Source organism: Panulirus ornatus, chromosome 2, assembly GCF_036320965.1.
Source record: "Panulirus ornatus isolate Po-2019 chromosome 2, ASM3632096v1, whole genome shotgun sequence".
NCBI lineage: Eukaryota > Metazoa > Arthropoda > Malacostraca > Decapoda > Palinuridae > Panulirus > Panulirus ornatus.
The window spans coordinates 82,299,089-82,325,575 of NC_092225.1; the positions used below are offsets into that span (position 1 = coordinate 82,299,089).

Genomic DNA, 26,487 nt, shown 5'->3' on the forward strand with positions numbered 1-26,487 from the left:
AATGTACCAGTACCTCAAGCGTCTCCTGGCAGTCCACATTGTCTAGTACAGGGTCTCTCCTTTCGTTACTGATGTTCCTTAAACCTAAAATGATCATAGCGCATGACACTACGTCGGGCCTTCTGGCCTTTCAACATCAGTGAAAGAGGTTTTCTCCTTTCTTGGGCAAATGCGATGTGTTTGTTGAGGAACCTAACAGTTTGATCGAGTCTGATGCAGAGGCCTGGGAGTAGCGAGGCAAAGTTATCTACCCTACAGTGTTCCTGACGCATGTTGTCTGACATGTGATGATATGTATCCACAGGTTTTGGATATAAACGCCACCATCACAGGCTTCGAAAAACCAGAGACTTGAATGGCTCTCTCTCCACAGACCACTGCAAGAGATGGCACGGAATTGAACAAGATATCAGGATCGTGAGAATACTATGACGTTCACAGTGGGTCCAGCTGGACGAAGGGGCTAATGAAGTCAAGTGTTTGTTTCTCTTAAGATATCATGAACATGGCTGGTGAGGAACACACACACACACACACACACACGCACACGCACACACACACACACACCCACACACACACACACTCGCTTTCCGTCTAACTTGGATTACTTATGTCACATCCCGCACTTATGCAAATAACTCTCCTGATTTATATTATCAATTCTTGTACAAAGAAGCCTTCAAGGGGAAGATGTTTGTACCCTGAGGAACAGGAAAGCATTATTGTGCCTTAGACTAATTATTTCTTGTACTTCAAGTGTGCGGTTGTTACATGTTGTTAAGAGTGGTTTGGACAGCTGTGTGGAGATGATTAAGGTTGTGTTTGGTTTCATGGAGGATTGTAGACGTGATTATATGGTTTAGTTTTATTAGTCCTGCCTAGGATTACCGCCACTACCTGCAGCCAATCACCTGAGGTGCGAGGGGCATTACCACCTGCTGGGGGATACCAACACCTGCTGGGGGACGCCTCCAATTGCTAGGGGACACCATCACCTTCTGTAGGACACCATCACCTGCTGAGGGACACCCCTACCTGATGGGGAACACCTCCACCTGCTGGGGGACACCTCCACCTTCTGTAGGACACCATCACCTGCTGAGGGACACCCCCACCTGATGGGGAACACCTCCACCTGCTGGGGGACACCTCCACCTTCTGGAAACACCTCCACCTGCTAGGGGACACCTCCACCATCTGGGGGGACACCACCACCTGCTGGGACACCTCCACCTTCACCTTCTGGGGGACACCACCACCTGCTAGGGGACACCACCACCTCCTGGAGGACACAACCAACTCCAGGAGGACACTACACCTGCTGAGGGGACACCAGCACCTGCTGGGGAAGACCTCCACCTGTTGGGGGACACCACCACCTCCTGGGGGACACCATCACCTACTGAGGGACACCACCACCTCCTGGCAGTCAGGTGGTCGTGGTGGTGACTGCTACAGTTTGCTACAGCTCCACCTGTGGCCTCCCATCTGTCTCTGGGGTGCCGGAGGTGGAGGCCATGATGGCTGCAGCTGGCTATAATCCACCTGGTGTATTGTCACAACCCTGGCCCCCGAGTCGGGGACCCCCTCTACATACTCACAGCCAAGCAATGCAACATCAACACTGTGAACAGTAAATCTGGTGGGCCTTTATTTACTACTCGTAAATGTGGTGAGCACTGTGCAGCGCTCGGGCCGGAGTGCCACAGCACCAGGGTGCCACAGTGTCATGGTAACAGTGTCAGGGCGCCACTGTTACCTCAGTAATGCTTCTCGTCCGAATCATTCTTTTGCTCTGGGCACGACCCTGACGTCTTCATCTTCTAATGTAGTCTGAGAAAGCTAATGGTTGACCCTTGATGTCCTCTGGAAGATCCTTGCCCTTGCAGTACGACCCACCCTTGATTATGATATCCTAGTTCTTTCATCTGACCGAGAGAGAGAGAGAGAGAGAGAGAGAGAGAGAGAGAGAGAGAGAGAGAGAGAGAGAGAGAGAGAGAGAGGTCAAAGTTCAGGTCACCGTACCCTAGCATCGTACCATCGTGCTCAAGGGTCTCGTAGTTTGTCGTTGTGGAGAATCTTCCCGTCCTGCTGAAGTAGTCGACCAGAAATCATCCCCAGCAGCTTCTGTGATTCAACCCTTCCCTCCTCTCCTCCCACCTGATGCGTCCACAGCGAGCTCTCCAACTGATGAGGCTGACCTGCGGGGTATTTCTTCTTTAGTTGATTCCACACCTGTTCCTCCTCCCCTTTCCCCTCCCACTGAGAGTCTATTCTCTCACGTTGTATTCCCCTCGCGCATATGGTCTCCTGACTATACTACCATCTTCAAGTAAACGTGACGCCTGGATCAGCTAGCACGTCTCCTCGAGTCCTGAGGAAGTGTGCCCCTGTGAGCTACCTCCGATTCTTGCTTGTCTGTGTCGGAACCCAAAATTCTTCCTTGGAGGCGCGCCTTGGTGCAGCCCAGGCCTGAAGAAAGGGGATTTCTAAGCCATCAATCCATCGTCCTGTTGCTCTCACTCCTGTCATCTTCGAAGCCTTTGAAACTCAATCTCTCACGCCCCTTTCTTTCTGTTCACCAATACGGCACTTGCTGTGCATCTCCTCGTACAGACGGTCCCTCACGCATTCGTCGTTCCGTATACACGTCCTCAGTTTATAAGGGAGATCAAATCGCTATACGTCGAATAGTTCCCAGCTAAAAGTCGTACTCCAGCGGACGCATCGGTGGTCGTCGTCACCTAAACCTCCCTGCTGGCTGGGTGCTTCCTCCCGCCCAGTATGTAAATCTCCCCGCTCCTATACACAGAGTGTCACGTCATATCCCAGTAATCTTGGAACCACGGGCGGAAAATCCAACGCCATTGGAAAGTTGCCTTAGCATTTGCACAAGACGCGACGTCGTAGCGTTACTCCCGAGGTGAGAGTTGATGTGATAAAGTGCTATAAGGATGGAATATGTCGGCACTGCACTCCATCTTGGCTTACCTCCGACCACCGTGCGGAACCAACCATCATCGAGAGATCAACGATGGTGTTATGACGAGCGAGAGCGAATCATGACGACCCAGGGTTCTACGATGAAGATTACCCGGCCATATACCACGTCCAGGATGGTCGATCATTGGTTGGATGATCTACCTATTTGATGTCTTCTTATTGTCTGTGTGTTACATACGTTGACCGTCGGTACGTAGGTGTACATTAGGTGGTGCTGGACCCGTGTCAAGTATGTCAAGGCAAAGTAATGGGACAAATCCCGTTGTAATGTATTGCTGATGGGACACATCCCCCGTTATAAGTCGTCTGCTTGTAAATCGTGGTTTTTGGGGGTGACTTATTCATGACGTAAATCGAGGACCCACTTGTGGATCATGGCCTGCTGGTGGATCATGACCGTGCTAGTGGATCATGAGCTGCTGGTGGACCATGACCTGCTGGTGGATCATGACCGTGCTAGTGGATCATGAGCTGCTGGTGGACCATGACCTGCTGGTGGATCATGACCGTGCTAGTGGATCATGAGCTGCTGGTGGATCATGACCTGCTAGTGGATCATGACCGTGCTAGTGGATCATGACCTGCTGGTGGATCATGACCTGCTGGGTCACCCCATACAGCGGCAGGTGCCCCCCAGGAGAACTGTCTGTCTGTTACTCGTGTTGTGTTTGGCAGCCACATGACCTCACGGCCTGGTCTTAAGTAGCTACTTGGGGAGGAGAGGAGAGGGAACAGAGGGGGAAGTAGCTACTTCGTGAGGGGAGGGTGGAGAGTGGAGTGGGTGGGGAGAGGAGGAGTGGAGAGAACCTGGGTGTTAACGTTGTATGGTATGTATAAGGTATGTTTACAGGAAAAAAAATGAAAACACGAGTAGCTTTTTGAAAAGAACAGGTAGGGAAGAGAGAGGAGTTTAGAAACTGGCAATCACTACACTCACGGGATCTGTGTGGGGGTCTGTGATTGGCAGTCACAACACCCACAGGACCTGTGTGGGGGTCTGTGATTGGCAGTCGCAACACCCACAGGACCTGTGTGGTGTATGGTGTGTATGGGGAGGGGGAGGGAGTCTGTCACTGGCAGGGATGACACAACTTATCTTTGACAAAGGCCTTGCCTTCCCTGTGTAGGGACACACGTGTCATCGTCGATTGAGAGAGAGAGAGAGAGAGAGAGAGAGAGAGAGAGAGAGAGAGAGAGAGAGAGAGAGAGAGAGAGAGAGAGAGAGAGAGAGAGAGAGAGAGACCCTCCTCCCTCCCCCCCGCCAGGTCTGGGCGGCGGGGCGCGTGAGTTGGTCGGGAGGATTGAGGAAGTGGCCGCGCGTGGCGCATACACACGCGCGCGCGCGCGCGCGGACCTGTGTATTTATATCTGCGTCTCCCACTCTAACAACAAAAACCTTCTGCCCGGGCGACAGGGACGGGGGCGAACTAGGCGGGCCCCCGGGGGCACACTAGGAGGGACCCCCGGGGTCACAGCAGGAGGGGGGCCCCGGAGGCAAACCAGGAGGGGGGGCCCCGGAGGCACAGCAGGAGGGGGGGCCCCGGAGGCACAGCAGGAGGGGGGGCCCCGGAGGCACACCAGGAGGGGGGGCCCCGGAGGCACAGCAGGAGGGGGGGCCCCGTGCCAGGGAAAACGTGAGGGGAGGAAAATACAGGACGAGGACGTATGTTGAAGGGAAATACCAAACATGCAGAAGGGCAGAGCGGCCGACCACTATACCTACCGTGAAGCTTTGTTGGAGGTAACGGGGCAGCGCGTGGCGCTCACCGCGCGCGTCTTGCTCGATGGATAACACAGCGTCTCCCACCTGCCAAGCATATCCGTTAAAGATCTATTCCGGGTTCATCTGCAACTGACTTCAACCACATAGCAAGTTTTCTTTTAAGTGTTGCTCTAGTTGTGTTCTGTGCTTGTTTCTTGTTCCGTCTGGTAATACGTGAGATAGTCTTGCTTTCTCGCAAATTTCTCATAGATTTTGGTCTGGTGTCTTTTGAGTGCATCCCTCGTGATTGTGGGAGACTTGATAACCCGGTGCACTCCTTGACGAGAGGCTTTTAAGCACATTTGAGTTCATATATTTTCAGTGTGTTGCCAAGCGTCGAGCAGCATTCACTTTCCTCCTCCTGCTAGGCTGTAAAGTTCCAGGTTTCCCAGCCTCTCGTAGCAGTTCGTATGTCCCATGCCCTCAGCTCTGCTCATGAGGTGCTTCTGAACTTTCTGTGGCTTGTTTATTTCTGATTATTCAGTAGGTGGTCACACGACACAGCAGTATTCAGTTTTCCTTCTAATGTACACATTTAAACATTTCCATGAATATTTTTCTGTCTCTTTCAGTGAGAGTTCTCAGAACCATACCTCGCATAACTTGGCTCGATATTGCTCACTTACATTCTTTCAATTCCAGCTTCTCTTTTATGATGACTCCAGTTTGCTCAACTTTAACCTTCTATGCATCCCACCAGGTTCACGTCCACCCATGTGTAGTGACTTTACATGTCTTTTGATAATCTGAGCTTATCCTTCTCCTTACTCTAGTGTCATCAACAAAGCACATGGTGATACAGTGTTTGCCTGCCACTGTCTGCTCTCATTATGATACACTGATACACAGACCCAAGACTAACACCTTTCTCTGTGTCCACCCCAGGTAACCCAGCCTCCCCAGACCTCAGGCTAACACCCTTCCCTGTGTTCACCCCAGGTAACCCAGCCTCCCCATACATGGCCCCGTTCACTGTACTGTAAATCTTACGCGAGTCGAAACCTATGTGATCCGTCTTCCCGTAATGTTTAGTTTCATTATTTTCTCTTGCAGAATTCTATAAGTTGACAAACGCCTTGAGCCAAATCGAGAAATAACAATGTTATTCTCTTTCCTTCCATTAGATTTTTACGGTAATAAAACGAACTAATAAATGAGTCTGTGTACTTTTTTCTTGGTACAAATCCATGTTGGCCTTCATTTATTCAGTTCTTCTTAATCAGATGTTCTGCTATGTATCCTTTTAGCAGTCCTTCAGGTGCATCTATTATGTGTAAAGTTAAGCTAACTCTTTCATTTAACTCATTTTCTATTGATGTTGGAGGTTCCAATCACGGACACTTTGAGGTCGGGCATAAATTGAAATAAAGAGGGTTAATGAGGTTGAGAATTAAGATAAGGAAAACCATTTTAAGAATTGCCAGGCAAATAGGAAGCCTTTCTTGTAAAAAGGGTCAGGTCACAGTCGTTAGGAGAGACATAAGGTGGGTAGAGAGTTCCAAAGCTTCGAAGTGGAACGAAAGAAACAGTTATCAAAACGGCCTACCTTCGAGTTGCCAACGGCCACATCGTTACTTTGTGACGCGGTAGCTTACCGAGTATTGCGTAGTCTAACTAATGGCGGGGGGCACACGAGCAGCCAGCACCCAGGAACAAAAACCAAAGCAATACCCACAAAAGAGAATAACTGAACCAACATCGCGGCGTAGGGCAAGTGGGTCAAGTTGTGACGTCGGACATGGGAGAGTTGGTAAGTCGCAATGCTTTAGGCTCGACCCCATCCAGTAAATACGTAGTGTTAGAATCTTTTCCCCACCCCACCTCCCAGACGTGAGAGCAGTACTATGTGTAGACAAATCTTTAATATAAACAGAGGAACTGTTCAGAAGAGAATTTAAGGCGTCTCATCAGGACTCCCAGTTTACTGGAGGCAGACTTAGCTATTCGTGTAATGTCTGGTGTCCAAGATTGGCGAGATGTTACAGTGTCTCCAAGTATGTTCATTGTGTTAACTGGTGGAAATACAGATCTAACACAAGAGACTGAAAGGATGTGTGTGTGTGTGTGTGTGAGAGAGAGAGAGAGAGAGAGAGAGAGAGAGAGAGAGAGAGAGAGAGAGAGAGAGAGAGAGAGAGAGAGAGAGAGAGAGAGATGCATCGTCCAAAAAGGGCAACTACGAGGAAAGAACTGATGAAGAGCGGAAACAGACAAAAGTAAACAGTCCAGAGTAGACAAAGAAAAACCAGAGTGGGACACAGACAAACAAGAACAGGACAGAGAAAAACCAGAGTGGGACACAGATAAACAAGAACAGGACAAAGGGACACAGATAAACAAGGCCAGAACAAAGGAAAACGAAAGGAGAAAATAGAAAACAGATGGTCCCAGAAACACAGTTCAGACGGGAACTGAGGTAGTAAAGATGGGAGATAGGAAAATGGGAGGGATGGGGGGGAACGCAGTAGTAAAGATGGGAGATAGGACAAAAAGGGAATGAGGTCGTAAAGATGAGAGATAGGACAGAAACAGAGGCAGCAGAGGCGGGAGATAGGGGAACTGAAGTGGTCAAAATGGTGGATTAGGAGAGAGAGTAACTGAGGTGGACAGACGAACGCAAGTGGTGGAGGCACGTGACTCGTGGGTATGTGGTGAATATATGGGAGCACGTGGTGGGCGGGTAGGTGGAGGCACGTGGTGGATGGGTGTGGGGGCACGTGGTGGGCGGGTAGGTGGAGGCACGTGGTGGACGGGTGTGGAGGCACGTGATGGGTGGGTGTGGGGGCACGTGGTGGGCGGGTAGGTGGAGGCACGGGGTGGATAGGTGTGAGGGCACGTGGTGGGCGGGTAGCTGGAGGCACGTGGTGGACGGGTGTGAGGGCACGTGGTGGGTGGGTGTGGAGGCACGTGGTGGGTGGGTGTGGAGGCACGTGATGGGTGGGTGTGGGGGCACGTGGGGGGCGGGTAGGTGGAGGCACGGGGTGGGTGGGTGTGAGGGCACGTGGTGGGCGGGTAGGTGGAGGCACGTGGTGGATGGGTGTGAGGGCACGTGGTGGGTGGGTGTGGAGGCACGGGGTGGATAGGTGTGAGGGCACGTGGTGGGTGGGTGTGGAGGCACGTGGTGGGTGGGTGTGGAGGCACGTGGTGGGTGGGTAGGTGGAGGCACGTGGTGGGTGGGTGTGGAGGCACGTGGTGGGTGGGTGTGGAGGCACGTGGTGGGTGGGTGTGGAGGCACGTGGTGTGTGGGTGTGGAGGCACGTGGTGGGTGGGTGTGGAGGCACGTGGTGGGTGGGTGTGGAGGCACGTGGTGGATGGGTGTGGAGGCACGTGGTGGGTGGGTGGTGGAGGCACGTGGTGGGTGGGTGTGGAGGCACGTGGTGGGTGGGTGTGGAGGCACGTGGTGGGTGGGTGTGGAGGCCAGGGGGAAATCCCAAGTTTAAGAGGCAAGATGACTCAGGAGATGACGATTAAGAACATTCCCACCCTGCCTCATACTGCCCACACTGCGTATCTCTGCTGGGAGTGGCGTAGGTGTTCTGGGAGAGGCGTAGATGCGTTTGGAATGGCGTAGGTGTGCTGGGAGAGGCGGAGGTGCGTTTAGAGAGGCGTAGATGTGATGGGAGAGGCGTAGGTGAATTTGGAGAGGCCTAGATGTGCTGGGAGAGGCGTAGATGTGCTGGGAGAGGCGTAGATGTGCTGGGAGAGGCGTAGATGTGCTGGGAGAGGAGTGGATGTGCTGGGGGAGTGCATATGTGTGCTGAGAGATGGGTAAAATTACCAGCAGGTGTGTAGGTAAGCTCGGGGGCTACGTAGCTAGGTTCTAACACTTTCCAAATTCCGGAGAATCACTGCGACGGGAGAGCAGGTGGGCGGCGGCGCCTCCTGCCCACTGAGAGAGACGCCACACAGCGTCGTCTGGATGCTGCACGTGTAGACCTGGCGTGTGATGGAATGCAACTCAAACACGTTTCCCTTCACAGGACGAGTGAATGATGTTGGTCAAGAGGCCTGCTAAAGTTAAGAGAGATGATTAAAGAGTGGTGAATGAGCGGAGGTGAGAGATATGTCAATAGTTTCTCTCTGTGGTAGAGAGATATTTCGGGGTCTTGGTGGAGATTGGATGTGGGTGTAAGTCCAGTCCAATTTACTTCGATGTCTGTCTGTGAGTAGGTCCTCCGTCCCCTTCTGATTTGACGATAAGGCTGTATAGTGGATGGTCGAGGTTGCCTGTGGCAGCAGTGATTGGTGGGGGATGGTGACGGTACTGAACTGTGGTGAAATGACTTGTTCAGGAGGAAGTTGTGAGCGTCAGTGTGGTGACGTGAGGAGGGTCAGTGAGGTGGTCTTTGGTGAGAGAGAGAGAGAGAGAGAGAGAGAGAGAGAGAGAGAGAGAGAGAGAGAGAGAGAGAGAGAGAGAGAGAGAGAGAGCGGGAGAGGGGGAGGGGCTGCGATGGCAGGAGGTGCAGGCATGCTGCGCATCAGTGGGCACTGACGAAGTGTAGGAAGCGCCGGGAAAGCAAGTACATACCTTACGGGAAGGGAGGGGTGGCGGGCGGGTGGGTGGCAGAGCCAAGGCAGCGGAGGGAAAGGGGAGGTTGGGGGGGGGGGGGTGCTAGTGGATGAGATGGGAGGAGGAAGGGGTAGGAGGAGGGGTGTGAGGGTTGCAGTTCTCAGAAATAGAGCAGGTGGTGTTTGTGTGTGTGCGTGTGTGTGTGTAGGAGGAGTTTTTCACAGGGGATGTCTTGCTGTGTGGGACGGAAACCTTATACTTGGGATTCAAACATTTCTTGGCAGGTGTAAACATCAGGGAGGTGACGTCTGTCTGCCGCGGGGGTTTAACTCGGCTGCATTGGCCGAAAACGTACGTATTATTACCTCAACTCCAACCCACTTCCCTAACCCCCCTCCCTCGGCTCTACACCTTATGAAAGAGTCTGATCCCACATGATAGGACTCAACCCTGCCCTGCAGCAAGGTCCTCTTGTTGCCAGGATAGCAAGCCTCTCTCCTCCCTTCCCCCGCCTCACACGCTGGAATTTTTACGTTCAACTGAGTTTTATGTCGAGTGTTTTGTGGTTGTGAGGGAAGTCTCCACCGGCGGGGTAAACACACGTAACGTTGTGTGGTGGTTGGCGCGTGTGGCGAGGGCAGGGTCACTGTGTTATTGTGGCCTGCTCTAGTGGTGGCGTCTGGAGCCAACCTCCTCCAGTCTTAGCATCATCACCTTCGTCATTTTTTTTTTTTTTGTGTTGTTGTTGTCACCTTCGCACGAACAACCTTCCCAGCAGACACTCTCGTCCCGCTCCCGACGCCACGCCCACTGGCTCGTACACACACACACACACACACACACACACACACCAGTCATTGGATTGGAAGACTGAAAGAGTTGAGTTCTTGGAGCGAGATCACTTCCTCCTCTGCCAGCGTCCCTCGCCTCTCCAGTAATGAGGCACTTTGCCACCATACACCCGGGACCCCCCCTACCGTGACACCATCTGCCCCCCCAGCCTCCCTCCTGCTCCAACACCCTCTTGAGGCTATGCAAGAATTTTAAGTTACCCAGATATTTACGCAGCCTTTAGGTAAAGCGTTCGTCTATACCCAGCGACTTATTCAAATAACGTAATGAGGAGTTGTCCTCAAAACTACCTAAACTCCCAGTACTTCATCATTAGTTGCCTTGAGCTAACGAGAGACTTCAAATGTCCCCCAATACTGAAGTCAACACAAGGCTAGTGTTCCTGTGAGTTACGACCCTCTGCCATCACCCAGAACCCCAGCCTAACCCTAAGTTAGCTTTGTGACCATCTGGGCTAACACAGGTACTGTGAGTTCCATAGTCCCTCATCAGTTCCAGATTATGAAGGCCGCCTTGTCAGCGTCTTAGATGTTACCTGTCATAGCCGACAGCAACGCAAGATGTCTGTCTCTCTTCCTTCGTCAAATTCGCGAAAGTTGGAGACTTTCTAAAGGAGCGTCGTAAAGCTCCCAGCTTCCGCGTCCCCTGTGACATCACACAGGGTATTAAATGGGGGGGGGGGGGGGGGGTGTTGTGGATCCTCTTCCGTGTGAGGGATGTCTTGATGGAAGGCATTTGTACGGTGGGAACAGGTCGAAGATTTTATGTCCGTCGACAACATCGCCTTCCAAGATAATACACCTCGAGACCCTCCAGAATGGGCCTGCCGTCAACCATTTCTCTCCATCAACAAAACCAAGACATCAACTTCGTCTCCAGCCGTGACCCAAGCCTTACCCCTCTCGACCCCTCAGCCAACGCCAGTATGTTCACAACATTAATGATTCTGGTCGTCACTCTGGACGACACGTTCAGCTGAAAGGAGCACGTACGAAGGCCCTTCAAATCTTCCAGCCATCGTGTCTACATTCCTCCGCTGACGTGTGACCACTTGGACTCCCTGCATCTGACCTCAAGAACATTGACACAGATTCGTTCTTCCCAAAGTCTCCTGTATGCCTACCTCGCCTGCTCCTCCTGTTTACCCACCACACAACGGGGGAATGACATCCCATTCTCTCTCTCTCTCTCTCTCTCTCTCTCTCTCTCTCTCTCTCTCTCTCTCTCTCTCTCTCTCTCTCTCTCTCTCCGCCTTGTCTAATACTGTGAAGAAAACTCATGGGAGATCGTCCTCGCTCTATCTTACATTTCCCTATCATGAGGTACTCAGAACAACACCATCTCGCCACCGTCACCCGGTACCTGAGATCCCTTGTCCTCAGGTCGCAGTTGGGCACCATAACCACAGCGAGCCCATCCCAGCTCGTTTAACTGCCACAAGAGTAGCCGAGTTACCCCAGCCATTGTAAACATCACCAGCCTGTGCCATTATCCTCCACCACTGGATTTGTGCACAAATGTTTGTTTACCAGCCTGTTTTTATGGCCACACTTTTTATTGCCGTGTTTATACTGTTTATATTATCACGTTTTAGCTGCATTTCATTATGATAATGGCAATGATATTAATGATTATCATTATTATTATTATCATTACTACTACTACTACTATTATTATTATTATTATTATTATTATTATTATTATTATTATCATCATCATCATCATCATCATCATCATTTGTGGTGTCATTAGCCAAACTTTAATTGTATTGTCAATAACGCTATTAATTTCTGGAGTATTAAGATGCCCATTTTCTCTTTCCTCAGGTCAGTGTCACGCTCGGGGAGACTATTGTATGGGTGTCCAGGTAAGTTGTCTCAGCTTGTTCCTTACTACCAGTCCACCACTTGACTTGCAAAGGGGTCGTGCCATTAAGTCAGTCCACCACCCTCGTCAACCACACCACCCAACCAGTACCCTCGACCCTCCTCACCACTTATCATCCCACCAATTTACTCTCCACTCGCCATCTATCCCTCTCTACTTACAACCTTCGTATCTATCCATCAACCTCTCTCTTTCCCTCGCTCCGATCTTCCTCCCCATCTTCTGGCTGAGTCACTCGTCTCTCCTCGTCTGTCTTCCTCCCGTGATATCCGCTCAGGCAAGTGTGGTCGGGGTCTAACCACTTCCAGAGCAGGAATCTATATTAAGTAGTGTGTGGAGGTGGCTTGAGCACTCACTCACTCCGAGGGTTGGCCATTTATTTGGGGTGTGGGCTTGGCAGAGACGGGGGGCTGGCTGGCTGGCTGGCTGGCTGGCTGGCTCCCATGACGAGCAGGGGCTCGCACGACGCCGCCGTCTGGGGAGTAAACAAGAGTTCCAAGATGTCGGTGGCTGGCGGGTTGGCTGGCTGGCTGGCTGGCGGGAGGGTTTGGTGTCTGCCTGGTTCCTCCATGATAGACGAGGACGTAAAGTTCTAAGGTGTAGGCAGGAGTCCAAGGTGACATGCCAAGTTAACTGTCTTGGGTGTACGTAAAGTCTGATGGGGCGGACGTAGAGTTCCAAGGCCCAGTTCCCCCAGTCGGCTCCAGGGTCCGTGTTCAGGGTAGACAGTGCCGCCTGAGAGGTAAACACTGTCTCCACTCTGATGCAAGGCGTAAACAACGATCGAGACACATCGGTCGAGGTGTAAACAACGTTCCAGTCCCATGGTCGAGCACCGGAGTAACATAACAATTACGACACGTCTGTCGTAGTGATGACACAATGTCCCGCCCCACTCCAAGGTGGTAAACACGGCCTTAGTGGACGATGTAAACATACACTGTTCCATGTGTTCCCATGGTCCAGGGTCCATGTGTTCCCATGGTCCAGGGTCCATGTGTTCCCATGGTCCGGGGTCCGTGTGTTCCCATGGTCCGGGGTCCGTGTGTTCCCATGGTCCAGGGTCGTGTGTTCCCAGGTCCAGGGTCGTGTGTTCCCATGGTCCAGGGTCCATGTGTTCCCATGGTCCAGGGTCCATGTGTTCCCATGGTCCAGGGTCCCCGTGTTGCCATGGTCCAGGCACCCGTGTCACCGCCTGACTTAGCAGCATGTTCTCCAGCCTTCCATGTTACCACACGGCTCGTAAGGCTGATGGAAAGTTTTTATTTTGCTTTATATTTTCTGATTGACAAATGAATAGAATAATACACGATGGGTGACTTTGCTTTGCCCCTGTGGCACTAACGTGGGCTGTGATATAGTCCCTTTTAGCTCCGGAATGTAGAGACGAACCACGACCCTCCCAGCTCTACCTCAGGACGACCACAACCACCACGACCCTCCCGGCTCTACCTCAGGACGACCACAAGCAACACGACCCTCCCGGCTCTACCTCAGGACGACCACAACCACCACGACCCTCCTGGCTCTACCTCAGGACGACCACAAGCAACACGACCCTCCCGGCTCTACCTCAGGACGACCACAACCACCACGACCCTCCCGGCTCTACCTCAGGACGGCCACAAGCACTACGACCCTCCCGGCTCTACCTCAGGACGACCACAAGCACCACGACCCTCCCGGCTCTACCTCAGGACGACCACAAGCAACACGACCCTCCCGGCTCTACCTCAGGACGACCACAACCACCACGACCCTCCCGGCTCTACCTCAGGACGGCCACAAGCACTACGACCCTCCCGGCTCTACCTCAGGACGACCACAAGCACCACGACCCTCCCGGCTCTACCTCAGGACGACCACATCCACCACGACCCTCCCGGCTCTACCTCAGGACGACTACAACCACCACGATCCTCCTGGCTCTACCTCAGGACGACCACAACCACCACGACCCTCCCGACTCTACCTCACGACGACCACAAGCACCACGACCCTCCCGGCTCTACCCCACGACGGCCACAAGCACCACGACCCTCCCGGCTCTACCTCAGGACGACCACAAGCACCACGACCCTCCCGGCTCTACCCCACGACGGCCACAAGCACCACGACCCTCCCGGCTCTACCTCGGGACGACCACAAGGAAACTTTCCACACATTACCCTCACCTTAATGACGTCACACCTGGAGTGCTTGCGGGGAGAGGATGTCCTTGACTGTCACCTCCCCCGGGGTGACTGGGCTGGGTGGGGGGCGGTACAGTGGATGAAGGGGACAGTTAACTTGGTTGAGCCACGTCAGCCGCTGGCTACTGCTGGTCCACACCCCCAGCGTCAGCCACTGTCTGTCATAGTTCCGTACGCCCAGCGTCAGCCGCTGTCGCTCATAGTTCCATATGCCCTTCGTCAGCCGCTGACTACTACTAGTCAGCGCACTCAGCGTCAGCCGCTGGTCCACACACCCAGCGTCAACTGCTGACTGCCCTTGGTGCCAACGCCCAATGTCAGCTGGTCCACAAGCTCCTGGGTCATGACCTGGACCTAACTGGGTCATAAGCTGGACCTGTCTCTGTGACCTGGACCTGCCTGAGTGACCTGGACCTGCCTAGATCAGGACCTGGACCTGGCTGTGTTAGACGGTACGACGCTTGAGTACGACGGTACGACGTTTGAACGCAAGGACGATGCGTCCCACTAAACGACGTTACGACCCTTGATTACGACCGCACGACCCTTGAGCACGACGGCTTGCCCCTTGAATACGACGATTCGCCCCTCTAGCACGACGGTACGACGCTTGATCACGACGGTGCGACGCTTCAGCACGACGGTACGACGCTTCAGCACGACGGTACGACGCTTCAGCACGACGGTACGACGCTTCAGTACGACGGTGCGACGCTTGAGCACGACCGTACGACGTTTGAGCACGACCGTACGACGCTTGAGCACGACCGTACGACGCTTGAGCACGACGGTGCGACGCTTGAGCACGACGGTACGACGCTTGAGCACGACGGCACGGGTCTTAGAATTCAGCGTTCTCGTGTAATGGTGAGGACTAGGAGAGGTGGCACAGGAACACGAACACACTACTGGGGTCAGTGGTGAAGCTGCAGGAGGTTCTGGGTTAGGTGAGATGATAGGGGCAGATGGGGCAGGAGTCCCATGGCACTGTTGCAGGCGTGGCAGGAGTTCTGCAGCGGAGCTGCGTCCTTGCTTGGGTCTCGTGGTGCGGCTACAGGAGAGGTGGCATGACAAGGTCCCAGGGTTGTGCTGCGGAAGGGAGAAGTTACTGAGGGTCCGAGGCTTTGTCGTCAGGATAGAGGAAGGAAGGCATTTGAGGTTCTGTAGTTAATAATGATAGAAAAAAAAAAAGAAGTGCAGCGGTTGCCAGGTTTGCGTTTGAGCTGTAGGGAAGAACTGTTGACGAGATCCTGTTGGAACTGTTGGAGAAGACGCCGTTGGAGGCGTCTTATGGGGTTCCCTCTGGGGGATGCCATGGGAGATTAGGCACTAAATAACCCCAGGTGAAAAATGATGAAGCAGAAATCACATGGTGGATGTTTTTGAGCGTAGGTCACCATGACGTTTGAGAGCCAGTGGACCACTAAATATAAGAGGCAGGATGGGTCAGCCACGCCGTTAGCTTTAACAGTATGAGCGTGACCGACAAGCCATTACGGTAAGCCCTTGGAGGATTATACTGGACGGTTGAACGGCAAAAGTCAGACGGTGTTGGGCCTCCCGGTTTAAAGACTCGTGTCTCCCTGCTCGGATCCATGGCCTATGACCTCCTCAAGGTCACATGAGGTCACACGGGGTTAATGCCAACCGGGACCAGATCAAGTGTCGGGCTGTTTGCACGACTATTGCTTGATCACGACCACGTGAGTTAGACTAGTGGCGGTAAGCAACACTCGGGAGATGATCACACGACTGGTAGCGTCTCCAGCGTGAGAAAGCTGGCGGAGCGCTGCACGCGCGACGGTCCGCCTCTTAGGCACGACAGCAAAGCCGTCGAGCACGACAGCTCAACCTTTGAGCACGACGTTACGACCCTTGAGCACGATGGTACGACTCTTGAGCACGACGGTATGACACTTAAGCACGACGGTACGATCATTGAGCACGACGGTACGACCCCTGAGCACGACGGTATGACACTTAAGCACGACGGTACGATCATTGAGCACGACGGTACGACCCCTGAGCACGACGGTATGACACTTAAGCACGACGGTTCGACACTTGAATACGACGGTACGACCCTTGAGCACGACAGTACCTTTGAGCATTATGGTTCGAATTTTTGAGCAAGGGTATAAGACCATTTTCAATTTAGGTGTGACCTTCAAAGAAACGGCCTGGCCTTTGACCTGTCCCTTGCGGATCTGGTCCAAGGGCAGGACATCAGCTCCCAGGATCGCACCTTCGTGTTTTGAGGCGTTAAAGATGGCATGTCTAGACTGACAAGCAGATCCTTGGAGAGTGGATACTATTCTTCGACTCTGAGGTGACCAAACTGACTGAATCCAAGGCTTCCCTGCTTACCCACAACAACAACCTCATTCTTCAGTCTGCAGGGAAGCCTTTGTCTCGGACCAAATAAAGACAGAAAAAGAAAATCCCTCAACTGTTAATTTTCATGTATACTTTGAGGTAAACTAAGGTATTTTGTAAATTTTCAGTTTACCTTCGCAGGGTTTGCTTTGTTTTCAAGTGTGTCTGAGTAAGCTGGCGTGTCGAATGCCTCTATGGTGCAGCTGTAGTCACGAGAGGAACCTTCACATACCTTTCCTGCCTCGCTTGGTGACTCAACACCACCCCAAGGTCTGCCATAAAGCCTCAAAAACTCATTCGCTCTCTTACTGCCTCCTCACTTGGTTCCTAAACGCTTCATTCGCTGTTTCTGGCCTTGTCCACTTCCTCTAAGCTTCACTCAGTGTTTCTGACCCCGTTCACTACCTTACGGCTTCACCCACTCTTTCTGGTCTCGTTCATATCCTCGAAGCTTCACTCAGTGTTTCTGGCCCCGTTCACTTCCTCACGGCTTCAACTGGCTCTTTCTGGTCTCGTTCATAGCCTCGAAGCTTCATTCAGTGTTTCAAGTCGCATTAACTTCTTCAAGGCTTCACCCAAGAGTCGTGAGAGCGCAGTTACCGGGTCTTGTTCGTCACTGTATGTGAACGAGGCTCACTTTGTGTACTTCCGGGACTTGCGATAGGTATGTGTGTGTGTGTGTGTGTGTGTGTGTGTGTGTGCTGCCAGACGTACAGAGTACCCAGATTGCACAGTCACACACACACACACACGACACTTCCTTTCTCTCACATTCGCGAAAATCCCCCCATTACGTGCCAATAATATTGCGCGGGATATGTGCCATGTTTATAAGGCAGTAAAAGCAGAGTGATGGGTACAATGGTTGGCGCTATATATACATATACTGCACGAGGATCATCCTGGGGGGTTCGCTCGGGTCTTCCCTTTCCTCAAGTCTTCCTCAAGTTAGGGAAAGAATTTTGCGCTCGAAAATCATGTCCCCGTCTCATATTTTGGCATATGTAGATTAATGTGTACGGATTTTATATATCATTGTGACACGTTGGTGCTGTATCACACATTAGCCATGTCCCAGCGTGACTAAATGCTCTATATTGTAGGAATTTATCCACCTATCGCTGCTATTTATAGCTTTTTTTTTTTATATGTATATTTCGAACGCCATCCCTCCCTCCTGCTGGCGCTGGTAACGATGGCTTGCCTCTTGCGCTGGCGATGGCAACACTGTTGTGGGCTTTTCCCTGTGTGACGATTTATTTTGGGGAACTATGTCACACCCGCGCCCCTGGTGAGGAAGCCAGCTGGAGACAAGCTAGTGTAGTTCAGGGGAAGAAAACTAGTTTTAGGAGGGGGGATGGGGGGCTAGTGAGGCCTTAGTTTCGGCAGAAGTGGGTTGGGAAAAGCGAACTGACATTAGCGATTAGCGTGATGTAAATATAAACAGGTTTTAGGGGGGAAGGACACTGAGTTTCAGGGAGGGAACTTGGGGGAGTGAAACTAGTTTAAGGGAGAGGGAGGAAGAATGTTGTGATGGGGAGGAAGAGCCAGGAATGTGTCTGAAAGAGGCGTAAGGAGGTGGGGAAACTAGTTTAGAGATGAAACCAGTGAGGCATACCATATTTAAGGGAGAGACAAAGTAAAGGAAAATTATTGAAATGCAAGGGAAAGTTGGCTCAAGGAATGAAAGATGCAAGGGAGAAATTTGGGCTTGAGAGACTAGGTTTAAGGGAGGCATGAGGGGAGGGAAAACTAGCTTTTTTTTCTTCTTTTGAAAGAGAAGCCATGGGGAGAGGAGAGGGAGATGGGGAGAGGTGGCTCAGGAGATGGGGAGAGGAGAGGGAGATGGTGAGAGGTGGCTCAGGAGATGGGGGGAGGAGAGGGAGATGGTGAGAGGTGGCTCAGGAGATGGGGAGAGGAGAGGGAGATGGTGAGAGGTAGCTCAGGAGATGGGGATAGGAGAGGGAGATGGGGAGAGGAGAGGGAGATGGGGAGAGGAGAGGGAGATGGTGAGAGGTGGCTCAGGAGATGGGGACAGGAGAGGGAGATGATGAGAAGTGGCTTAGGAGATGGGGAGAGGAGAGGGGGATGGTGAGAGGTGGCTCATGAGATGGGGAGAGGAGAAGGAGATGGTGAGAGGTGGCTCAGGAGATGGGGAGAGGGAAAAGAGATAAACAGATAAGAAACAGCAGGGCTTGGGGGAGACACCATGACGAACGATAGAGAGATAGAGGAAAGACGAGACGGCGGTAGGGGGAGACAGAGAGACGGGTGAGGGAGGAAAGGGGGGAAATGTGACACTACAGAAGGGAAAAAAGTTTTAGAAAAACAAGAAGAGGAATTGTTGAACATGAAAAAAATAATGTATATAGAGGAAGACGAGACGTTTGTAGTGATGCTGTGTGGGGCAGATCCCGCCTGACGTGTGCATATATATATATATATATATATATATATATATATATTTCACAGTGGTGAAATTGATGAGAACTGCTATTGACGTTTGTGTGAATAAATTGTACATTTCCTTTTCCATAGCCAGAGGTTGAACCATTATGTGACATTCATTTTTTTTTCATTCATTTCAAGCTAAAAGTTTGTTTCTAAATTGTTCTTACATTTTTCATATGTATATATATGTATGTGTGTGTGTGTGTGTGTATGTGCATATGTGTGTGTGTGTGTGTGTGTGGGTATATGTATATATATATGTATATTATCCCTGGGGATAGGGGTGAAAGAATACTTCCCACGTATTCCTCGCGTGTCGTAGAAAGCGACTAGAGGGGACGGGAGCGGGGGGCCGGAAATCCTCCCCTCCTTGTATTAACTTTCTAAAATGGGAAACAGAAGAAGGAGTCACGCGGGGAGTGATCATCCTCCTCGAAGGCTCAGAGTGGGGTGCCTAAATGTGTGTGGATGTAACCAAGATGTGAAAAAAGGAGAGATAGGTAGTATGTTTGAGGAAAGGAACCTGGATGTTTTGGCTCTGAGTGAAACGAAGCTCAAGGGTAAAGGGGAAGAGTGGTTTGGAAATGTCTGGGGAGTGAAGTCAGGGGTTAGTGAGAGGACAAGAGCAAGGGAAGGAGTAGCAATACTCCTGAAACAGGAGTTGTGGGAGTATGTGATAGAATGTAAGAAAGTAAATTCTCGATTAATATGGGTAAAATTGAAAGTTGATGGAGAGAGGTGGGTGATTATTGGTGCATATGCACCTGGGCATGAGAAGAAAGATCATGAGAGGCAAGTGTTTTGGGAGCAGCTAAATGAGTGTGTTAGCGGTTTTGATGCACGAGACCGGGTTATAGTGATGGGTGATTTGAATGCAAAGGTGAGTAATGTGGCAGTTGAGGGAATAATTGGTATGCATGGGGTGTTCAGTGTTGTAAATGGAAATGGTGAAGAGCTTGTAGATTTATGTGCTGAAAAAGGACTGATGATTGGGAATACCTGGTTTAAAAAGCGAGATATACATAAGTATACTTATGTAAGTAGGAGAGATGGCCAGAGAGCGTTATTGGATTACGTGTTAATTGACAGGCGTGCGAAAGAGAGACTTTTGGATGTTAATGTGCTGAGAGGTGCAACTGGAGGGATGTCTGATCATTATCTTGTGGAGGCTAAGGTGAAGATTAGTATGGGTTTTCAGAAAAGAGGAGTGAATGTTGGGGTGAAGAAGGTGGTGAGAGTAAGTGAGCTTGGGAAGGAGACCTGTGTGGGGAAGTACCAGGAGAGACTGTGTACAGAATGGAAAAAGGTGAGAACAATGGAAGTAAGGGGAGTCGGGGAGGAATGGGATGTATTTAGGGAATCAGTGATGGATTGCGCAAAAGTTGCTTGTGGCATGAGAAGAGTGGGAGGTGGGCTGTTTAGAAAGGGTAGTGTGTGGTGGGATGAAGAAGTAAGAGTATTAGTGAAAGAGAAGAGAGAGGCATTTGGACGATTTTTGCAGGGAAAAAATGCAATTGAGTGGGAGAAGTATAAAAGAAAGAGACAGGAGGTCAAGAGAAAGGTGCAAGAGGTGAAAAAAAGGGCAAATGAGAGTTGGGGTGAGAGACTATCAGTAAATTTTAGGGAGAATAAAAAGATGTTCTGGAAGGAGGTAAATAGGGTGCGTAAGACAAGGGAGCAAATGGGAACTTCAGTGAAGGGCGTAAATGGGGAGGTGATAACAAGTAGCGGTGATGTGAGAAGGAGATGGAATGAGTATTTTGAAGGTTTGTTGAATGTGTCTGATGACAGAGTGGCAGATATAGGGTGTTTTGGTCGAGGTGGTGTGCAAAGTGAGAGGGTTAGGGAAAATGATTTGGTAAACAGAGAAGAGGTAGTAAAAGCTTTGCGGAAGATGAAAGCCGGCAAGGCAGCAGGTTTGGATGGTATTGCAGTGGAATTTATTAAGAAAGGGGGTGACTGTATTGTTGACTGGTTGGTAAGGTTATTTAATGTATGTATGACTCATGGTGAGGTGCCTGAGGATTGGCGGAATGCGTGCATAGTGCCATTGTACAAAGGCAAAGGGGATAAGAGTGAGTGCTCGAATTACAGAGGTATAAGTTTGTTGAGTATTCCTGGTAAATTATATGGGAGGGTATTGATTGAGAGGGTGAAGGCATGTACAGAGCATCAGATTGGGGAAGAGCAGTGCGGTTTCAGAAGTGGTAGAGGATGTGTGGATCAGGTGTTTGCTTTGAAGAATGTATGTGAGAAATACTTAGAAAAGCAAATGGATTTGTATGTAGCATTTATGGATCTGGAGAAGGCATATGATAGAGTTGATAGAGATGCTCTGTGGAAGGTATTAAGAATGTATGGTGTGGGAGGCAAGTTGTTAGAAGCAGTGAAAAGTTTTTATCGAGGATGTAAGGCATGTGTACGTGTAGGAAGAGAGGAAAGTGATTGGTTCTCAGTGAATGTAGGTTTGCGGCAGGGGTGTGTGATGTCTCCATGGTTGTTTAATTTGTTTATGGATGGGGTTGTAAAGGAGGTAAATGCAAGAGTCCTGGAAAGAGGGGCAAGTATGAAGTCTGTTGGGGATGAGAGAGCTTGGGAAGTGAGTCAATTGTTGTTCGCTGATGATACAGCGCTGGTGGCTGATTCATGTGAGAAACTGCAGAAGCTGGTGACTGAGTTTGGTAAAGTGTGTGGAAGAAGAAAGTTGAGAGTAAATGTGAATAAGAGCAAGGTTATTAGGTACAGTAGGGGTGAGGGTCAAGTCAATTGGGAGGTGAGTTTGAATGGAGAAAAACTGGAGGAAGTGAAGTGTTTTAGATATCTGGGAGTGGATCTGTCAGCGGATGGAACCATGGAAGCGGAAGTGGATCATAGGGTGGGGGAGGGGGCGAAAATTTTGGGAGCCTTGAAAAATGTGTGGAAGTCGAGAACATTATCTCGGAAAGCAAAAATGGGTATGTTTGAGGGAATAGTGGTTCCAACAATGCTGTATGGTTGCGAGGCGTGGGCTATGGATAGAGATGTGCGCAGGAGGATGGATGTGCTGGAAATGAGATGTTTGAGGACAATGTGTGGTGTGAGGTGGTTTGATCGAGTAAGTAACGTAAGGGTAAGAGAGATGTGTGGAAATAAAAAGAGCGTGGTTGAGAGAGCAGAAGAGGGTGTTTTGAAATGGTTTGGGCACATGGAGAGAATGAGTGAGGAGAGATTGACCAAGAGGATATATGTGTCGGAGGTGGAGGGAACGAGGAGAAGAGGGAGACCAAATTGGAGGTGGAAAGATGGAGTGAAAAAGATTTTGTGTGATCGGGGCCTGAACATGCAGGAGGGTGAAAGGAGGGCAAGAAATAGAGTGAATTGGAGTCATGTGGTATACAGGGGTTGACGTGCTGTCAGTGGATTGAAGCAAGGCATGTGAAGCGTCTGGGGTAAACCATGGAAAGCTGTGTAGGTATGTATATTTGCGTGTGTGGACGTGTGTATGTACATGTGTATGGGGGGGGGGCCATTTCTTTCGTCTGTTTCCTTGCGCTACCTCGCAAACGCGGGAGACAGCGACAAAGTATAAAAAAAAAAAAAAAAAAAAAAAAAAAAAATATATATATATATATATATATATATATATATATATATATATATATATATATATATATATATATATATATATATATATATATGCCCTCGTCCAGCCTGGCCCCACTCTTACTCAGCTCCTTCACTCTTCATATCCACAAGGCCATCACCTCCACTCGTTTTCTTCTCTATTTTCTATAATACATACCCCAGTCTCCTCCCTCCCTCCCTTAGCACCCCTCCTCCTCCTCTTACTCCCTGTTCCCTATGGTGGTTGGTGGGGAGAGAGAGAGAGAGACATATGAGACTCGTAGTGGGGAGATAACTCTAATCTCCCCCGCGAGTGAGGGCCTCACCTCGTACGTGAGGGTGATTAATATTTTTTGTCAAGTGTTTCTCCTGCTTGACCCGAGCCGCTGATTGATGTTTACATCTACAATTAGGCATTCTTAAAATGACAATATATATATATATATATATATATATATATATATATATATATATATATATATATATATATATTGGAAAGGATCACAATTGCGCGTGATCAAGATATTCCTATGAGTCCACGGGGAAAATGAAACACGAAAAGTTCCCAAGTGCACTTTCGTGTAATGATCACATCATCAGGGGAGACACAAGAGAGAAATATAAAAGTCAGTTGATATACATCGAAGAGACGAAGCTAGGAAGCCATTTGGTAAACATGTGATTGTCCAAGACAGACAGTGTCATTTTTAGGATGCCTGATTGTAGATGCCTAATTGTAGAATATATATTCTTTCTCTCTTTCATACTATTCGCCATTTCCCGCATTAGCGAGGTAGCGTTAAGAACAGAGGACTGGGCCTTTCAGGGAATATCCTCACCTGGCCCCCTTCTCTGTTCCTTCTTTTGGAAAATTAAAAAAAAATGTAGAATATATATATATATATATATATATATATATATATATATATATATATATATATATATATATATATATATATATATACTCCGTCCCCCTGGGGTGCTCCTTCGCCATACACATCTGCTCTCAGAAAATATCTTGGCTTTGTCATTTTTCCTCCTTAGTAATTAGCACGTGGTGGGTTGCCACGAGGACCCCACAGAGCTCCCACCCCGCCCCACCCTGGGGCTGTCGCTATATTTGAACGTTTCCGGAGATTCCTTATGGGAGAGTCAAGTAAGTGGTGGGTGGGGAGTCGAGTCAGTGGTGGGTGGGGAGTCGAGTCAGTGGTGGGTGGGGAGTCGAGTCAGTGGTGGGTGGGGAGTCGAGTCAGTGGTGGGTGGGGAGTCGAGTCAGTGGTGGGTGGGGAGTCGAGTCAGTGGCGGGTAAGGAGTCGAGTCGATGGTTTGTGGGGAGTCGAGTCAGTGGTGGGTGGGGAGTCGAGTCAGTGGCGGGTAAGGAGTCGAGTCGATGGTTTGTGGGGAGTCGAGTAAGTGGTGGGTGGGGAGTCGAGTCAGTGATGGGTGGAAAGTCGAGTCGGTGGTGGGTGGGGAGTTGAGTCAGTGGTGGGTGGGGAGTCGAGTCAGTGGTGGGTGGGGAGTCGAGTCAGTGGTGGGTGGGGAGTCGAGTCAGTGGCGGGTAAGGAGTCGAGTCGATGGTTTGTGGGGAGTCGAGTCAGTGGTGGGTGGGGAGTCGAATCAGTGATGGGTGGAAAGTAGAGTCGGTGGTGGGTGGGTAGTCGAGTCAATGGTGGGTGGGAAGTCAAGTCAGTTGTGGGTGGGTGGGCGGGAGCGGCCCCTGCCGTTCTCCGCCCCAGTGACCTGGCTTACTGGGCAACAAGCACCTGATTGTTGGCCGTGGTTAGCTTGTTAAGGGTGGTGCTCACCCAGGCTGTTATGAGTGTAAATACTTGAGTGACTGGTGTATACAGTCGTGTTGTGTACACAGAACAGTGATCATTGTCTTATGGTGTCCTTAAGATACAACTACCACTCTTGCTCCGTATTACTCTCAATAATGATAATAATAATAATAATAATAATAATAATAATAATAATGAATGTGATTATTATTATTATTATTATTATTATTATTATTATTATTATTATTATTATAACAGTAATAATAATAATAATAATAATAATAATAATAATAATAATAATAATAAATAATAATAATAATAAATAATAATAATAATAATAATAATAATAACAGATAATAATAATAATAAATAATATTGATAATAATAATAATAATGATGATAATAATAATATTAATAATAATAATAATAATAAGAAGAATGATAATAATAATTTTAATAATAATAATATTTTTTTCCGTGTTACCCCTTCGTTCCCTGTGTTAGCGAGGTAGCGCCAGGGAAAGACGAAGAAAGGCCGCATCTGCTCACATCCAGTCTCTAGCTGTCATGTGCAATCCACCGAAACTACAGCTCCCTATCCACAACCAAGCCCCACAGACCTTTCCATGGTTTCCCCCAGCCGCTTCACATGCCCTGGTTCAGTCCAGTGACGGCACGTCGACCCCTTTATACCACATCGTTCCAATTCACTCTATCCCATGCACGCCTTTCACCCTCCTGCAAGTTCAGGCCCTGATCATTCAGATTCTCCTTCGCTGCATTCTTCCATCTCCAATTTGGTCTATAATAATGGTTATAGTAATGATAATGATAATGATAATAATTTTTTTTTTTTTTTTTTTTTGCTTTGTCGCTGTCTCCCGCGTTTGCGAGGTAGCGCAAGGAAACAGACGAAAGAAATGGCCCAACCCACCCCCATACACATGTATATACATACGTCCACACACGCAAATATACACACCTACACAGCTTTCCATGGTTTACCCCAGACGCTTCACATGCCCTGATTCAATCCACTGACAGCACGTCAACCCCGGTATACCACATCGCTCCAATTCACTCTATTCCTTGCCCTCCTTTCACCCTCCTGCATGTTCAGGCCCCGATCACACAAAATCTTTTTCACTCCATCTTTCCACCTCCAATTTGGTCTCCCTCTTCTCCTCGTTCCCTCCACCTCCGACACATATATCCTCTTGGTCAATCTTTCCTCACTCATTCTCTCCATGTGCCCAAACCATTTCAGAACACCCTCTTCTGCTCTCTCAACCACGCTCTTTTTATTTCCACACATCTCTCTTACCCTTACGTTACTTACTCGATCAAAGCACCTCACACCACACATGGTCCTCAAACATCTCATTTCCAGCACATCCATCCTCCTGCGCACAACTCTATCCATAGCCCACGCCTCGCAACCATACAACATTGTTGGAACCACTATTCCTTCAAACATACCCATTTTTGCTTTCCGAGATAATGTTCTCGACTTCCACACATTCTTCAAGGCTCCCAGAATTTTCGCCCCCTCCCCCACCCTATGATCCACTTCCGCTTCCATGGTTCCATCCGCTGCCAGATCCACTCCCAGATAATAATAATAATAAGAGTAATAATAATGATAATCACTACTACATAGAACATGGAAAGAACAGATAACAAGAGACGTCATGGTACATAACGAGATTATCTGCGTTCATGATCTTGCTTGTAGGAGATACATGTGTAATGCAGACACCACCTCCCCACCACCACTCCTTCCGGCTCAACAGCCAGCAGGGGGAAAAAATTGAGTAAAGGTACCATGTAGTATGTAAATAGTATACTGCCATGGAAACTTTATTGGAAAGTGCAATGAAGACGAGTTCCAGACTGCAGTGAACTACTACGTATTGATCTCTGAAGCAGAAAGATCTCTTTTTCTATGAAATAACTCGATTTGGTCCTTTTTTTTTTTTTTAGTCTAAATCATTTTCAATCTATACCAAGTCGTTTACGACTGGGCTGTATAGCTAATGCAGCGGCATCGGCCAATTTTTGAACGTCTGCAAG

General features: G+C 49.7%; 2 protein-coding genes across 4 annotated transcripts in view; one reads left to right on the forward strand and one right to left on the reverse strand.

Moving 5' to 3' along the window:
• Positions 1 to 26,487, reverse strand: part of LOC139757725 (uncharacterized) — a 221,327-nt gene that overhangs the window by 183,796 nt on the left and 11,044 nt on the right. The gene's annotated exons all lie outside the window — the stretch shown is intronic.
• LOC139757688 (uncharacterized) overlaps positions 1 to 26,487 on the forward strand; it is a 95,726-nt gene that overhangs the window by 47,233 nt on the left and 22,006 nt on the right. The window contains exon 2 of one of the 3 annotated variants that reach the window (XM_071678449.1): positions 11,951 to 11,991. The exons of the other annotated variants lie outside the window; for them this stretch is intronic. Within the exon in view, the coding sequence (XP_071534550.1) occupies positions 11,980 to 11,991 (12 nt within the window). The 5' untranslated portion in view covers positions 11,951 to 11,979. The remainder of the gene's footprint in view (positions 1 to 11,950; positions 11,992 to 26,487) is intronic. 3 annotated transcript variants of the gene reach the window in all.